General features: G+C 48.1%; 1 protein-coding gene across 1 annotated transcript; it reads left to right on the top strand.

The window, feature by feature from the left end:
- The first annotated feature begins 5,857 nt into the window (after window positions 1–5,857).
- On the top strand, window positions 5,858–14,593 carry EFHD1 (EF-hand domain family member D1). The gene is made up of 3 exons (XM_033068929.2): window positions 5,858–6,037; window positions 11,804–11,938; window positions 12,951–14,593. The coding sequence occupies exons 1-3, from the start codon at window positions 5,924–5,926 to the stop codon at window positions 13,083–13,085; spliced, it is 384 nt and encodes a 127-aa protein (XP_032924820.1). The 5' UTR covers window positions 5,858–5,923; the 3' UTR covers window positions 13,086–14,593.
- Window positions 14,594–16,387: the final 1,794 nt, after the last annotated feature.

Here is a 16,387-nt window from a genome sequence, read left to right on the forward strand (position 1 = left end):
AAGCATTGCATACCCTGTGAGAACTGCTGATGCCAAAGGGGGAAGAAGGTGGGCTGCATGCTCCCCTGTTTGTTTCCTGGACAGGCAGCCAGAAAACCCTGTCCTGGTGTTCACTGTTACAGGCACCTGAGGTTTGCAGTGGCAGGGGATCTGGTCTTTGGTCCATCTGCTGCCAGCGACCTGTGTCAACTATTGGCTGATATCACGTGTTCCATGGGGAGAGGAAATGTTCCCCTTAATTCCTGTCAGTCAGAGCTTGAGTTAATGTGATTAAAGCTTTAATTCTCTATATGGCTTATTGGCCCTGGCCACTACAACTCAGGGTCTTTCTTACATCCCTCTCTCAAAGGCTTATTTTTTTTTCCTTTAGTATCTTCTCATTGCCACAAGATACCAGGTTTCCACTATGAAACTTCCCATCCAAAAAAGTGTTTCTTACCAGTTTAGTGGGATTTTTAAATCTGTAGTTCAGACTAAGTTTGAGCCTGTGGTCCTGTGCATGATGTGGGCTGGATCATGGTGCTCCGGCTGAAAAAAATTGTCCTGATGATAGTGGCCGCCCTGAATGCCTGTCAGGGCATCCCATGGTATGGGTGGTGGCTGTAACTGCCAGGGTAGAAACAAAGAACTCATCTGAAACTGTGACTTTCCGAAATATAGTGCTTCATCCAGTGCTGTGTGCTGCTAGCTATGCCAGGAGCACCCTTCCAAAACAGAAATAATGCTCTTGGCTGTGGCTGCCACAGTTGGGCTCACTTTTCCCTGCTCTCTTGTCCAGGCCTCCTCTTGTCAGCATCTTTCCTTTTTGGCCCCATTCCACGGGAGATGGGGTGCAGGTATCTGCTCGAGTGCTGGGTGCAAGCAGCTCTCAGGGTGGATATTTTTTTGGCAGAAACCAGGAAGTCTACAGCTCAGGCTAATTATGATGTGACCTAATTAGCTGCGTATTCTGACAATATGTGAGGACTGTGGTAACCACAATAACCTCTCTTTCCCAAGTTGCCTAAGTGAACTCTCAGGGCCTCTGGGGTCTCACAGCTCCTCTTGGTGCCATCTTTGTCCAGGAAAATGGAAGAGGGGAATGTGAAAGCCAGGCAGTGAGGCTCTGCTTGGCAGGAATGACCTTTATGAGAAATGTAAGGGGGAGGTAAACAGTCAGCAGCTTCATCTGTGGGGTGTGAGGGAGTGGAGAAATTCCAGTCTTGCTATTGCTTTTTATGTCTAGGGAATTCCATGTGTTGCCCACACATTGCGTAAGTGTCTTGCATCTGGCTGGTGGGAGAGGCTGTGATGTCTCCTTGCCCTCCTGGATCCACTTAGGAGCCCCTTTGCCAGGTTCCCCAGCCTTGTCTGACATGCTGCAGCAGACCTGCTTTCGCCAGAGCTGTCATGTGCCTTTCATGACCGACTGCCTCTGGCCTGTGACTGGCTGTCTGTGGACTTTCAGTGAGCAGAGATGGTATTCCCATGGGGACTTAGCCTGGGCCTGCAGGTCTTGCCCAACATCTTGGAGAACATCTTAGTGGAGGAGGCTCTCCTGGTGTCCTTATGTCCCTCTAAGAGTAGGAGAGCTCCTTCTGCCTGGGCTGAGGAGTATGAAGCTGCATGTGATCAAGGAGCCTGTTTCTGTCCCCACCCTGGTATGGAGGAATTGTTTCCAAATCTCTTGGCAATAGAATAAAACATTTAATTTGAAATGAACCACCAATGATCACATCTAGTTCAACTGCCTGATTGCTTCAGGGTTGACCAAAAGTTAAGGCTTGTTATTAAGGGCATTCTTAAACACTGACAGGCTTGGGGCACTGATCACCTTTCTAGGAAGGCTGTTCCAGGGTCTGACAGCCCTCTCAGGCTGAAAGAAAGGCTTCCTCAGGTCCAGTCTGATCTTCCTCTGAGGCACTTTTGAATCATTCCCATTTATCCTATCACTGGATATCAGGGAGCAGAGATCAGCACCACCTGCTCCATGTAAGGTGAAACACAATGCTCAGAGGGAATAAAGTGCTACTTAGGATTTGAAATATTTAAGAGGAGATTATTACTTTGGCACCATTATTTCAACTGCTTTATTTCAAAGCCTGAATTAGGCCATTGCAGCATTCAGGAACTGCAGATCAAAGTACAGGTGCCCATAGTATGTGAAGCAAGGTAAGGTGCAGCAAATGTGTACAGGGAGGGCAGGTTTTTATTCCAGCTTTTCGCAAGAAATATAAATGTTTAGAAACTGCCCTTTGATCCTTCAGGATACGTGCTTTCTCATGCAGTTGTCCTTTTTTGTTAAGTGGGGTTTTAGAGGCAGCTGAAAGGTGACTGCAGAGTCACTATAGGTGATGCAATCCTTGGCATCTCCTTTTTCCTCCTTTCCTGGTCCCTCTTTCTTCTGCAATGTAGCTCCCCATCATCTGTGTAACACCAGTGCAATGCTTGTATTTGGGCAGTAATTGTGTGTAACAGACTTTGTGCTCTTAAGCAAGTCTGTTCAGCAAGTATTACCTCTTTTCCCCTGATTTTGTCTCTTGCTTTCCTCTCCCAGTGCTTCTCCAGACAGGCACGCTCTGCAGTCCGGGTGGAAGTGAGCTAGCGTGGGAATCTAGGTGCATCCCTGTCGCAGAAGGATTTTGGCAGCCACTGCTGTGTCTCATTTGCTGCCAAAGAACACTGCTATGGCAGCAGTGTGGTAAAGCTTTATCACAGCAGCCATAGTGCCCATACCTGCCTGTGGCATCCCAGCTGTCACAGGTGGGATCTGCTGTGGCACCTTCATGGCACCAACCTGCTGCTGGAGTGGCCTTCCTGTGACGTGAGCAGACTGTGCCTGTTGGCATAATTGCCCTCTGTAATGCCTGCACATCACTTTGGTGAGGCTTGGCTCATGCCTCGGGGAGCTTTGAGCCTGAAGGAAGCAAAGCTCTGGTGTCACAGCAGGACAGTGAGTGATGGTGGGGCTTGCCAGGCACCTGAGTGCTGCCTGCCACTCTGGGAGTGCAGTTTGGGTGCTCCACTCCAGATGCTGGGGTGTGTTTAACTTGTCCTGGTGCCCTCTTCCAGCTCTGCCTGTGAAGGTGATGGTTGTCCATTGCCAGGGCAGCACTGTGCTGCAGGCAGCTGTGTGAGGCATCTGGGGCTGACTGAGCCCAGGGTCCCAAAAGGGGACTCCCAGAAGACAGACAGGGGAATTTTATGATCTCTCGAAAGACAGACCTTGGAGTTTTCTGTATGACTGAGGTGTCCTGGGAGCATCAACTTATCAGCAAGGTGCAGTCTCCATTGTGCCCCACAGTGTTGAGTGCCTGTGGTCTGTTGGGAGGGGTGGTGGGGAATGAATTGTGCTGTTTCTCGTGCCCTATAAATACGCCTCTCCCTAAATAGTCTGGCTGCACAGCAGCTGGGTGGCTTTACCCAGGTCCTAAAATAGTTTGGCTGTTTCAGGAGACAAGGGGGCAGGGAGGGAATGTAGCAATTTTCAGGGAGCTGCCATTGGGTTTCAGTGCCTCTCTGTCTGGCTGTCCCTGAGTGCAGGGGACTGGTAACCTGATTTCTGGGTGCTTCTCAGCACCAGCTGTACTCTGGCCCAGCATGTTCAACACCCATTGTGTGGCTGGTACAGAATGCTGCTCTGCCAGGCCCGCTGTTGGCAAGACCCCATTTCTCACAATCCTGGCTTTGTCCTGCCTCTCTGCAGGGATGAGCCCTGAAGCTGTGCCCCACGCTTAACCCTTTCAGGGCAGTGTACTGGCCCCCAGGCCAGTGTTTACCTGCAGATAGTGTCATAACAGGAAGGTGAGATGAGCACAGCTAGACTTGTGCCCTACTTCTGCCTTCATCTTTGTTACCCGGAGCTTCCATGTGGGGCTGGGCAGTGTCCCAAGCCCAGATGAGCAGCTCTTGGAGGGGACCTTGGTATTATTTTGCTTCTGCACCCAGCCAAAGGGCAGCGTGAGCCTGCTGGGACTCCAAAAAACCAACCCCAGGTGCCTCTCTACCACTGCACGTTTTGCTGCTGTGTCTAATCAAAGGTACTGTGTCTCCAATAGTGACAGCTCTGCACCCTTTCTCCCAAACTTGAAATAAAAGCAAATTGACAATTAAATATTGCACTTACTATATTCTTCTCTGATATTTTGGAAGTGCATCTCAGCACTGGACTGGGTAATGCTGTGAATGTGCCTTAATTAACTGACACCTTCCTTGCTGTGAAGCATCTGCTGCACTTATTCCCTGTAACATGCCAGGTCTATGACCTGGTTTCTGCTCTGGTGGAGGTTTCTTTCCTAGTTTTTGAGAAAGCAGTCCAACCTGGTGGGCTCATGGGTTTGCTGGGTACAGAGTGAAGGCAGGTTAGTAACAGAGGCTCTGTGCCAGCCTAGTCTGGCAGTTATGTCCCTATCATTGGAAGTCTCTTAGTCCTGGGACCCTTGCAAACTAAGAGCTACAAAGAGTATCAGAAATAGTCGTGGGGGTGTTGAGACTCTGGAAAGTCATGGAGGCCCCTGTAGTTTGAGGGAAAAGCATGCTGTGCCTGTGCTCATAAAGGCAGGGGCAGAGATCTTGGCTGAAGCTCTGCCTTGCTCTGCTCGTGCCTGTATGCAGTTTGGAGCTGGTGGCTTTGTTTGTGCCTTCCTTTGCCACAGCTTCCTCTGTGGCTGTGAGGTTTTTCAGCTGGAAAGGGCTTTTTTCCAAGCTAACCACAACTGTGCAGACCTGTGTCTGGAATGGCTACAGCCCTCATTTCTTTGGAAGAGAGCTAACAGCCAATGAAAGATGATGGAAAGCTTCAGCACTGTGCCTAGGGCTTCCTTCTGAATGGTTGAAAGGATTTAACTCTCTCAGGGTTGAGATAGTGGGAGACTGTGTGTCAAGGCTGAGCCCAGCTTGGCAGACCCTGCCCTGTCCTCTCCTGTGAAGCCCTAGCTCTGTGCTGAATCCTGATGGCAAGAGCAGGATGAAAGAGGGCTGTTGGCCAGCTGATAACAGCTTTTGGACTTTGAAAGCTGGTGATAGCCCTGGTGGGTGTGAAGCTGGTTGCTGGATGGGCCGGATGCTTTACTCACACCCGCAGCAGATGTTGGGAGGAGTTGGTGCACAGTCCCAGGCTGTGCACAGCCGATCACTCCCTGCCTCCCTATCCTTAAAGCACTCCTCCTCTTGCATGGGTCTCTTCTCTGACGAATCCTTGCAGTCCTTGGTGCTCCACAGGTAGCATGGTCCCTCTCTAGTCTTGCTCTTGGAGGTGGGCACTGATTTCCTCTGCCAGCCTGGCCCTGTAGTGCTACCACAGCCCTGGCTGGGATTGCTGTGCTCGCCTGGGACTGTCTTTCTGCTCTGCCTGGGGACACAGAATTAAGCAGCTGCCCTGGAGCATGGTGCTTGTAGTACAAAAGCATTTTAGAGAGGAAGGATCTTAGCAGCTGGAGGGAGGAGAGTTTTGCTTACAAAGAAAGATTGCTTTCTGCCAAGAAGTTCTGCTTGTCTCTGCTCCCTGTTTCTCCTTGAAACTAGCAGGAAACCTTGCAGCAGCTGACTCTGCATGCCTTTTCCTCACCATGTTGGTGTATGGTGTAAGTTGCGTGCAAGTTGCCTTTGTGCTGGACAGGCAAGTGGGTGAAATGGAAATCCCACTGAGATCAGCTGAATTCCTCCACATTCCTTCTGTGTGGGTTGCTTGGTCTGAGCTCCCCCGAGTACTTCTCTCTTTGGTGAGACAGCTCTGAAAGCTGACAGCTACTTCCCAGAGCTTAATATATCTCAGCACTGGCCATGTCATGCAGCTTCCCCTCTCCCCTGAGCTTTGAACCACACAGTGACTTTAACCATGTGCATAGTTCCTCTTCTGGGGAGATCAGTATAGGGATGATGGTTGACCCCTTCCCCTTTTGCACTCTGCAGGTATGACTCAGGACGGGATGGATATATCGACCTGATGGAGCTGAAGCTCATGATGGAAAAGCTGGGAGCCCCACAGACCCACCTGGGGCTGAAGAACATGATCAAGGAGGTGGATGAAGACTTTGATGGAAAGCTCAGCTTCCGTGAGGTGAGGGTGGCTGCAGTAACAGACAGAGGTGTGGCTGCAGGGTTGAAAATGGGGGCAGCTGGGCCCCATATTCTGTGGGCTGTAGGTAGCCCTTTCCCCTTCTATGTTTTTCCAGGGGTGGGATGCAGTGGAGAAGCTAGTGAGCTTCCCCATGTCAATGGCATGGAGCACTGTTAACCTCCATCTCCATGTGGCAGTCATGGTACCTGATGCCAAAGCTCTCTAACCTCCCTGCTTGTTTTGGGAGCACATTTGAGCCCTGTTGCAGGTACTGGGAATGCTCACTGAGCCCTGTTGTAGCTGGAGGAAGTTATGTCCCTTCAGTTTCCAAGTCTCATTGCTTGGCTCCAGTGGTACAGCAGCTGAGGCCTTATTTCAGGCGCAGTGCAGGAGCTCTGCTTGGAGCAGCTCATCTCATGGGGCACAAAAGGCTCTCTTCCAATTTGTATTGGACCCTTTCTGCATCATGCAATGACCAGCCATGGCAAGCTTTATGTGAGGGGTGGTCACCTCCCTGCAGTAGGGAATAAATGTGTGGATGCAGCAATTTGGTACTGCATGCTGGCTCAGCAGGGACACAGCTCAAACAGGTCTGTCTGTTACCACTGTATTGTGACAGCTGGGAGGACAGGCCAGGATCCTCTGCCAGGCAGAGGAAGAGAGGAAATTTCAGCAGTGACATGCATGCACTCAGGGGTACCCAAATCATCTCAGCAGGAAGGGGGAACACAGGTACCAAAAGCTCCTGTTGCACCATCTCCTCCTCTCAGACTTTGATAGCTGGCTCAAGCACAAGCAAATGTCACACTGTGGTTTTCTGTATTAACCCACAGGCCCTTAGGTAGCAAGAGGAGGGGCAGCACTGCTTACGTCCTGCAGTGGTTTTGAGGGCTGTGCTGCTTCCTTCTGTCCCATGGGATGTCTGCAGTGGGCCCTGAGCAGCTTTGCTCCCTTGTTTCTGCAGGCATGATACTCTCACCAGGCTTCTTCCAGGGTAGGGCTCAGAACATCAAACTCTCCATTGTGGAAGTTTGAGAGCTTTGAGTGCTGGGAGGGAGGATGAGCAACCAAGGTCTGTGACTGGTTAAGGCATGAAGGGTGACTGTCATTCACAGAGCTACTGCACTATCTCTCTGAGCTGGCACATCACACCATCTTCCTCTGCTTTTGTGCCCCAAGGGCTTTGTTGGATTTATTTCACTGCAAGAGGGCAGCAGGAAAAGACAGAGGCCAAAGACTTGGATTACAAGAAAGGGGGGAGGATATGCAAATCTGGGAAGTGAGAGTCTGTCCCCGAGTTCCCTGCTGCCCCATCAGAGGTGAACTGGAGGTAGCAAAGAATCCGGTGGAGCAGGAAGAGCACCATGCCCATGGCCCCAGGTCACTGATTGCCAAATCACTTCACAGGCTGAGGAGCCTCTGTCTGTGTGCATGTGCATTCTGGGCTACCCTTCATTCCAGATGAAGAGCTGGGGACAGCCTTCAGGCTTGCTGCAGGGGCCATCTCCCATGGAAGAAAAATGCCTTTATCCTCAAGGCCCTGAAAGATGCTATAATCCTCTAGCATCAGTGGCATGGCACAAGTAGCACAGCAGCTCCTCTTCTGCTGCCACCTGTTTGGAGCATAGCCTCCTGCAGGAGTGCCTGTGCTGCCAGCCCCTGGCTTGTGGCACACAGCAGCTGCTGCTGTTCAAGTGTTTTGCCAGAAGGGAAAACAATGGTCATGCAACTGCAAGCTTGAGTGGCCCATGGGTTAGAATAAGGGAACATCACTGGCAGAGCGCTGGGGACAAATTGCACAGCAGCTTTGGCAGACACCCAGAGTTTGCTGTAGTAGAGGAGCAGGATGCTTCTTGCCTTGCTGCAGGTGTGCCCTGTCCAGCTGCTGTGTTCAGGCAGAGGACTGACAGGGAAGCAGGTTCCCTGGCAGGTGAGGAGGCCTCAACCATCCCATAGGCCTGAACCATTCTGCTTCTCATTGGTGGTGACAAGCAAGTATGTGGAGGGTGACTAAGCTGACTTGGGTCATTCAGATAATACCAGGAGAATCCTGGTTTAAATGAGTCTGAACTCAGGGTGCAACTGTAGTACTGGAGGGCTCCTCTCTGCCTATCCAGAGAATACAGAGTCCTGGTATACCTGTGTGAACATACTCTTCTTGTGGCCTGGCTAGAGAGTTGGTAGGGACCTCTTTCACTTGTAATAGATCCCCTTTGTCTACTGCTTTGAGTAGTGTCCTCCCATCTCAGATAAGCTGTTGCTTGGCAAGCAGGCTGCTGACAAACCACAGGCCCTGTTAGTAAAGCTGCCTCCTACCGTTGACCTTTGAATCTCCACCAATACATTAACGATTAACTGTACAAGACTCCTGCTGTGACTCCAGCAATGAAATTTAGGCTTAAAAAGATTAGGTATAGTGGGTGGAAAAAACCCCACACCTCTGACTGTCCTAGTTCCACCATTACCACAGGAAACCAGAGTTAATTGCTGTGATAGTAATGTATAATTGGAGCTGCTACCTAGAACCCACAGAAATCCACCCACTGCCCCTTACACCCTTACCAGCTGAAATGTTGACCCACATGATGTGTTTCCTACCAGGGTTGGTACAAACCACATCCTTAGATAGTGCTGCTTTTCTGGCCAGCTGTTGTTGCAAGGCTGCTGCTGCCTGTCAGCCCCACACCTTTCCTTGCATGATGCTCAGCCTGGCTCTGTGGGGTAGGTCTTGGATCATAAAGGGTATGAGAGAAGATACAATTTACCAGGTTAGTGGGCTGGAAAGTGTGGGTTGTGTTGTCCTCTTTAAGAGCAGAGCTTTGAAAGATACCTACTTACATTATTCACTTTTGCTGCTCTATTGTCATTTCCTTGAGATCTAGCTGCACATGGTGTGTCCTGGGCCCAGCAAGGGTGTTACACAGGCTGGCAATGGGAGCAGAATGTGGACTGCTGGTGTTCTCTAGTTAGTAAGGACCAATACCTCAAGGTAAGGTGGTAAGGTGAGCTGTAGGCTGTGTGCAGATATGATTGCTGCTGAGCTCCTGTGGGAACCAGCATGATGTCCCATAGTCCACTTTGCTGGATCCTTGGAATTGATGTTATACTCTGTCCACCCTAACCATGTGTTAGTCCCAAGTTTCCTTTAACTCAGCCTGCCCTTTGTGGCCACAGCAGCCTATATTCTTCTAGACGATTGCTGCGCCGTCCCTTAGTTTCAGGATGATTCATGCTCGCTTCTACTTATGACCCAGTCCCTCCCCAGGTGACAGCTGTATCAGACCTCAGGATTGTGCTGCCTCCACTGCTCTTTCCAATGCCAGGAAGTGGGACTTTCAGGGTGGAGCAGGAGGAAGCATGACTAATTCCAACCTAGCTGCTAGCCCTCTGTGTCACAGTGCCTGGTGGTGGCAAAGAGGAACTAGTCAGAGCCTAGTGGATCTGGGCAGAGGATGTCTTGGGGAGGACTTGGTTTCTTTCCAAGCAGGATGCTTTGCCTGTTCAGCAGTGAACCATTTATTTCTTACAGGTGTGTTTTGGGTTTACATGGCCAGGTTTTCATAGCAGGGGTCTACAAGGAGTGTGAGAAGCTGTTAGAATCCTCCCCTGTGCCTGATAAGCCAAAGCAAGCCAGCTCCAGGACAGACCTGCCTTGACTAAGGCAAGTCAATCAGGAATGATAGTAATGCCTCAGTGATAACATATTTGAGAAGGTTAAAAAGTTATTGTGCAGACGTAATTATGGGCAGAGAAGAGAAGAGTGAGAATATGTGGGAGGAACATCTTTGCAGACACCCGGGTTAGTGGAAAGGGAGGGGCAGGAAGTGATCCAGGTGCTGGAGCTGAGGTTCCCCTGCAGCTCATAGTGAAACAGGCTGTCCTGCATGGAGGTCCATGGGGATGCAGAAATCCAACTGCAGCCCATGGAAGATAACTCATGCCAGAGCAGGTGGTGGCCTGAAAGGAAGGTGTGAATCTATGAGAAGCCCATGTTGGAGCAGGGTCCTGGCAGAGACCTACAGACCTGTGGATAGAGCATGCTGGAGCAAGGGAAGGACTCTTTTCCATGCACAGTGGCAGGAGCAACCTGTGAAGAACTGATCAAGACCCCTATTCCCTGTCTCCCTGTGCCACTGGAGAGAGGAGGTAGAGCTGGCAAGGAGGGAGGGGTGAGGGGAAGGTGTCTTGAAGATATTTTTTTTTACTTCTCATTATCCTGCTCTAATTTTTTTAGTAATAAATTCAGTTAATATCCCCAAGTTGAGCCTTTTTTGCCTATGACATTATTTTGGTGAATAATCTCTCCAGGTCCTTAGAACTCATGAACTTTTATTAAACTTTCTCTCCCCTATCCAGATGAGAAGGGGAGTGACAGAGTGGCTTTGGTAGCCTGGCATCCAGCCAGGATCAACCAACTACAGTGTGTTTAGGGAAGGAAAAGTTCCCTTGCCAAGCCCAGCCTGCTTTCTGCTTGCCCTGTACTGAGCACTCACAGGTTAAGAGGCTGTTGTATGGAGCAGTGCCTGGTGAGCTGCCTGTGTGAGAGGGCAGCCAGCGCTGCTGTCATCTCCACACCCTTCCTCATGGGAGGCCTTTGCAAACTCTTGCATTCCCACCAGCTTCTGCTAGCAACTTGAAGCAGGGCTGGCTCAGTGTGGATGCTGGGACTCTACTGCCCTCCTCTGGGACAGCTCTGGCTCTCTGCAGGAAACATCAGACTCCACAGCCTGGCAGTCTGAGGAGCACAGCACTAGAGATATTTGATGTTCCTGTGCAAAGGGATTTCAGGGCAACCCTACCTGGTACCTGCAGCTGCCTAGCCTGAAGTGCTGCATTGGTGCAGCTTTGTTGCTTGTGCTCCTTTTGTACCTGAGTGACTTGACCTTGTCTGTTCTCTCTGCGCTGTTCCAAGCACTGAGACACCTCCTGGGGTTGCCAAGAATAGCAGGGAGTTACAGGACCTCTGCAAGTACATCTGGAACTTCCACATCTTCACCTGGAGTTTGATTGGCAGGTGCACGGTGGTGCAGAGGACTTTATTTTTAAGCAGGCAGCTTTTGTTCTTTCTGTAAAAACAAAAAGAAAAGTATGCATTTGTGGAACGAGATACAACTCTTTTTGTTTGTTTCCCTTTGCAATTCCCTTCCCAATTCATACTCTGCTGTAGTGACTCTGAATTTGTTGAATGGCCATGGAGTGCAGGACAAGTTTCACACCAACTCGTTCTGTGGACACTTGCTCAAACCCTCTGTCACAAGGCTGTGCACACACCTGGGCTGCTGTTCTCTAGAAGGACTGCACTGATGCCTTGGTTCAGGGAGCCTGTGGTGACCCAGAGCTGTTGGCCCTGCTTTCATTGTCATGGGGATGGGACCTGAGTCCCTAGAGCACTGGGGAAGCTGGTGAAGGGCTTGTGAATACACCATTAGTGTGTGGAGACATAAAGAGCTATATCTGAGCCTGCCCAATGCTTGTAGTGGACAAGTGCAGAAGTGTCCTTCTGCTGGCCACACAGCAGCCCAGGCTTGGTAGGAACTGTGCTTTACCAGGGCTCTGATTCCTGAGAAACGTTCTTTTGCTGTGAGATTGCTTCTGCTTTTAGTCTGTAACAAGACTGTGTACTGGAGCACAAATTTCTTGGTGCCAGTTGTTTTATATAGACCTGGTTTCCTTTGCTTTGAAATATGAATTTCATCCCTCTCCAGGTGATTGTATTTTGTTTGAGCCTCAGTGAAAAACCTGAATGTTTCCTCTCTATCTTGCTAGTTCCTGCTGATTTTCCATAAAGCTGCAGCTGGGGAACTCGAGGAGGACAGCGGCCTGTTGACTCTTGCGAAGCTCTCGGAGATAGATGTATCCATTGAGGGAGTCAAAGGAGCCAAGAACTTCTTTGAAGCTAAGGTATGGCGTGGCACAGAGGAATATGAAAAAACTCAGCTGTAGCTGAGGCTCAGCTACTCAGCTGTAGTTGATTTTCCTTTCAAATTTTGTTGGGCTATAGCTAGAGCCTTTCTGTGGCTCAGTCAACACACCAGAGCAATGTAATTCACAGTTTTTGTTCTGGGTCTTACCCTGGTAGAGCTGACTGACTGACCTGTGTCCCTGTGGCTGGGTCTAGGTGGCTGACTTCTTTTAAAGACATAAGTCTCCTGAATGCTAGTGCAATAGGGACAGAGTTTTCCCATTTTGCAAAACCTCTCTGAACCAGAACACCGAGTTCACTGGTGAACGGCGTGTTTTGCAGTATAGGATTTCAGACATCTCTTTCTCTGTAACCTTTGGAATCAAAATCATTCTGCAGGGTCCTGGGGTTGGCAGAGAGAGCTGTACACCATCTGAAGCTGACAAAGCACCCTTTCTGAAAACTCTCTTGGAGAGAAAATAATCCTGCTTGTTTATATAAGAAGTTTTTTTCCCAGGAGCCTAACACAGCTATTGCACAGCAGATGTACTGAGATGAAAGCTGGAAAAATAGCCAGCAAGTAAACAATGTCTCTTTGATCTGCAGATTATCCATGGTGTAGTATGATGTTCTCAGATTTGGCTGTGATTCAGAGTGTTTTCTGCAGTAGTTTCTCCCACTGCATACTCACAACCTATGCTCTGCTGCCTGCTTATGGAGATGATGTATGTGACCCAGTACTGATAGCCTTGTGTTTTGGTCACTTGTGACTTATTTGTATGTGACCTTTCTTTTGTTGATGTTAAAGTCAAGGAGAGTAACAGGTATTGGGTGTAAATACCCAAGCACTGCAGTGTAATTAATGCTTGAGCTGTCCTGACCGAGGATCCCAGTAAGCACTGGGAGGTGCAGCAAGTAGTTCTGTGTTGCTCATCCAGGAGTAGCTCAGGCTTTGGCTCTCCCTCTGATGCAAGGCTTGACACTCATTTATTTTCTCTCTGTCTCATAAAGGCTCAAGCCCTCTCCTCAGCCAGTAAGTTTGAAGCAGAGATAAAAGCTGAGCAGGATGAGCGGAAGCGGGAAGAGGAGGAAAGGAAGCACCGCCGAGCAGCTTTCAGGGAGTTAAAGTCTGCATTTACCCAGTAAGCAACCAGCCAATATGCACTCTGAAATTGCACATGACTTGGTACGTTTCCCAGATCAGGGCTCTGCCTGGACAGAACTGCTTGGATCCTGCATAAAACTCATCACAGTTTTGCTAGTCTTCCTTTCCTGAAGATCCTCCTGAGCTCCTAAGGGCACAACTCTTGCAGTTACTATGCATTCATGATGATGTGAATAGTAGAAGCTGTGTACAGGCTGTTTGCTCTGAACTGTTACGAGCACATCACCCTAAAGCAGAAATAGCAAGTAGCAGATCATGGGTGAGCACTGACAAGCGTCATGTTTGCCTACTTCATTCTTTCCTATGCATCCTTTTTCTCTTAATCCTGTATTAATTCATTCCTTGCTTACAGGCAAGTAGTGAGGTCTTGTGTAAATCAGGGTGTACAAAGCACAGCTTGATTTCTGTATGTTTGTACTGCTGTTGGGTGTTGTCACCCTTTTCTTATTCCTAAAGCCCCGTGCCACAGGCACCGTGAAAACACTGTGAAGAGAGAAAGATAATTACTAGGGACATGGATCAAATTCACTATCATTTTCTGTAGCATTTTCTGCCACCCAGCATGTTGAAGAGTCTTCCAGTTTCTCTTCTCTGAAGTGCCATAGTAACAAACCCTTCAATAAGAGGCGAGATTTCCCAAGACTTCAAAGGGAAGAAGCTGGCTCTCTTAGACAAGGAATAGAAAACTGAGTTGCCTGACCATTTATCTTCTTTCACATTCCATCACATTTAGTGTACTGTACAGCTTCACTGTTATTTTCCAGCTTAGGCAGCTGTATCTGTTTTTAGGGGGTATTGTCAGCTGGACAGTGCAATTGGATGGCACACTGGGGTTTTCTATTTAGAAATTTGCTCATAGCCTGTATCATAAAGGTGACATTGTTTCATTTCATTCGAGGCACAACAGAGAACACCAGCACAGCACACTGAGCAACCCCTGCTCAGAGAACAGGGAGGTGAGCACATTTAACTGAACTGCATTTTGAGGGCTTGCATTACACTATTAGCCATTTTTTCTTGGAAGCACAGGAAACTTGCTCACAAATGTTGAGATGCCCAGTGCTTGTCTGGATATAAACACTGTCAGTTATGGCAGGGGAACTTCCCCTTAGAGACCTTTCTCAAGACATGGATTTGTTCAAATTCTGCCTCCGCTCTTGCCCAAATTTGTGGCAAAATGTTAATTTTTTTCCAGAATGAAACTCACCAGTCATCTTTTCACTTGTCTGTTTTGCTTCTAAAATTGTGAGCACTAAACTGTGAGCATGGAATAATAAATAGAAAAACCTCTCCTCTTTAATGTCAGGTGAAAGAATTGCTAAACGATTAAACTGTGTATATATCTTCACAGATTATATTTTATAAATCACGCTTTTTTAGCTAAATATTTATAATTAAATGTTTTTATACTTTACAACAAAGCAGATAATTTCATCTTCAATTATTTCTCCTGTTGCTGAAATGTAAAAATAAAGCATTGTTATCTCCAGTCTTGTCTGTGGTTTATTTCAGGTCTTTGAATGTAGCATTTTTCACAAATTGCAGTAGTGATCCCCAAAGCTTGGCATCTTGACTTTCATGAGTGGGGGAAGTGTTCAACCCCTTCTTGATAACACTTCCTCTTCTGCACAGCAGTTCTAGTGTAAAAAGCCCTAATGTTTGCATTTCCTCAGAAAGGGACATGGCTGTGTAAATACTTGAAATACTGCCCACTGCTAAATGTTGACATCTGAAGGTTGTCAGCCTTCCCTTATCTTAAAATAGCCTCTGTCTCAGCCCCCCTAGTGCCCCAGCTGGGAGCTGGGCAGGTTCTTTCAGCTACAGTTCCCTTTGCATTTCCTGCTTCTGCCTTTATTAAGGGAGAAAAAAGAAAAATAACATGGATTCCTGAAAGCGTGTCCAAGCATTTTGCTTCTACTATTGCTGATCTGCTAAGTTTTGCTGGCGTGGCCACAGTGAGGGGGTTGAGGAAGAGGTTTAACCCTGCCTTGTTATAGGTCCAGTGGTGAAACAGAAGCCATAATTATTTTATCCCATGCAGCTCTGCTCTGTGCTGATATATTCACTGTATCTATGAGTTCTCAGGTCTCAGATGTCAGGTAAAATCTGGATGAAGGTTCCTTAGTCTCTCTTTCCCCAGGAGAATTGTTAAACTGCAGCTCCTGATTTTTGTGGGGGCTTTTTTTCTCGTCTTTGGTTTGTTTTTTGTTTTTTTTTTTCTTTACAGCGTAGCAAGCACTGCTGGGTTGTGCTGCTTTGCAAGTGCAGCTGGGTAAGGAACCCAAGACTGCAGGAGAAGAGGGTGGAAGAAGGCTTTCCAGTGGTTGTACTTTAATAGAATTGTGTCAACTCCAGCTGCCAAGTTTCAGTAAGGAAATGAGCACTTTGTATGGTTTTGCTCAATTCAAACAGGTATTGTTAGTTGGAACCTGCAGTAAGTGCAGTGAACAATAAGTGCTTTTGGATGTGCATTTATTTGGAAGTTGCAGCAATGTGTGTTTTGAAATTAGCTTTGCAAAAATGGACATTGGGAAATTAATTGCTTTCTAAATTGTTCTGTTTTACTGGCAATTACTGGATTAGATAACAGTGGCATTAGGTTATGGAGAAGTACTAAAGAGAAGTTGTCCAGCTGGATCTCCCACTCAAAACCATGTGACAACACTTAGTTGTATTTTCCTGTAATTTATCTATTACAGTGCTTGATGCTGTGGCCTTTTATGCCTGATGTCACTACAGGTGGCTCTCAAAGGTCCTGGCAATCCCAGCTCTCTTTTAGTGATGCCTGTCTGGTATTTCTGATGTGCCTCAGGTGACTCTTAAATCCGTGATGGCAAGTAGAGGAGCTTGATGAAAAAAGCCTGTTGCACTTACTGGTCTTCATTAGAAAGGACAAATAGTTGCCTCAAGTATTCATCTACAATGGAAACTTCAGGTAGTTCTTGGTCCCTGAAGGGATTTTGTTTAACCTTTCCCAGAGTAGGCAAAGTACAATAAAGGAGTCACTAGCACTTCAGCCAGCACTGAGGATGCGTTCAGCCTGTCTGGATGCTCCTGTCACAGTCATTGCCACTGGCTGCAGGGGACAGCTTATGGCAGCAGGAAGTCTCACTTAAAGAGCTCAGTGTGGTCACAGTGGAGAGAAAGAGAAATGGTGTGATCAAGCTCTTCCTGGCTCAAGTTTTGGGGTTTATCTGTGAGAATTAAATGTGACAAAATAACGTTTTAACCTTATGGGAGTGTCCAAATAAATCCAAGACATCTAAAAGTAATTGAATGTTGC

Source organism: Catharus ustulatus, chromosome 10, assembly GCF_009819885.2.
Source record: "Catharus ustulatus isolate bCatUst1 chromosome 10, bCatUst1.pri.v2, whole genome shotgun sequence".
In the NCBI taxonomy this organism is placed as follows: domain Eukaryota; kingdom Metazoa; phylum Chordata; class Aves; order Passeriformes; family Turdidae; genus Catharus; species Catharus ustulatus.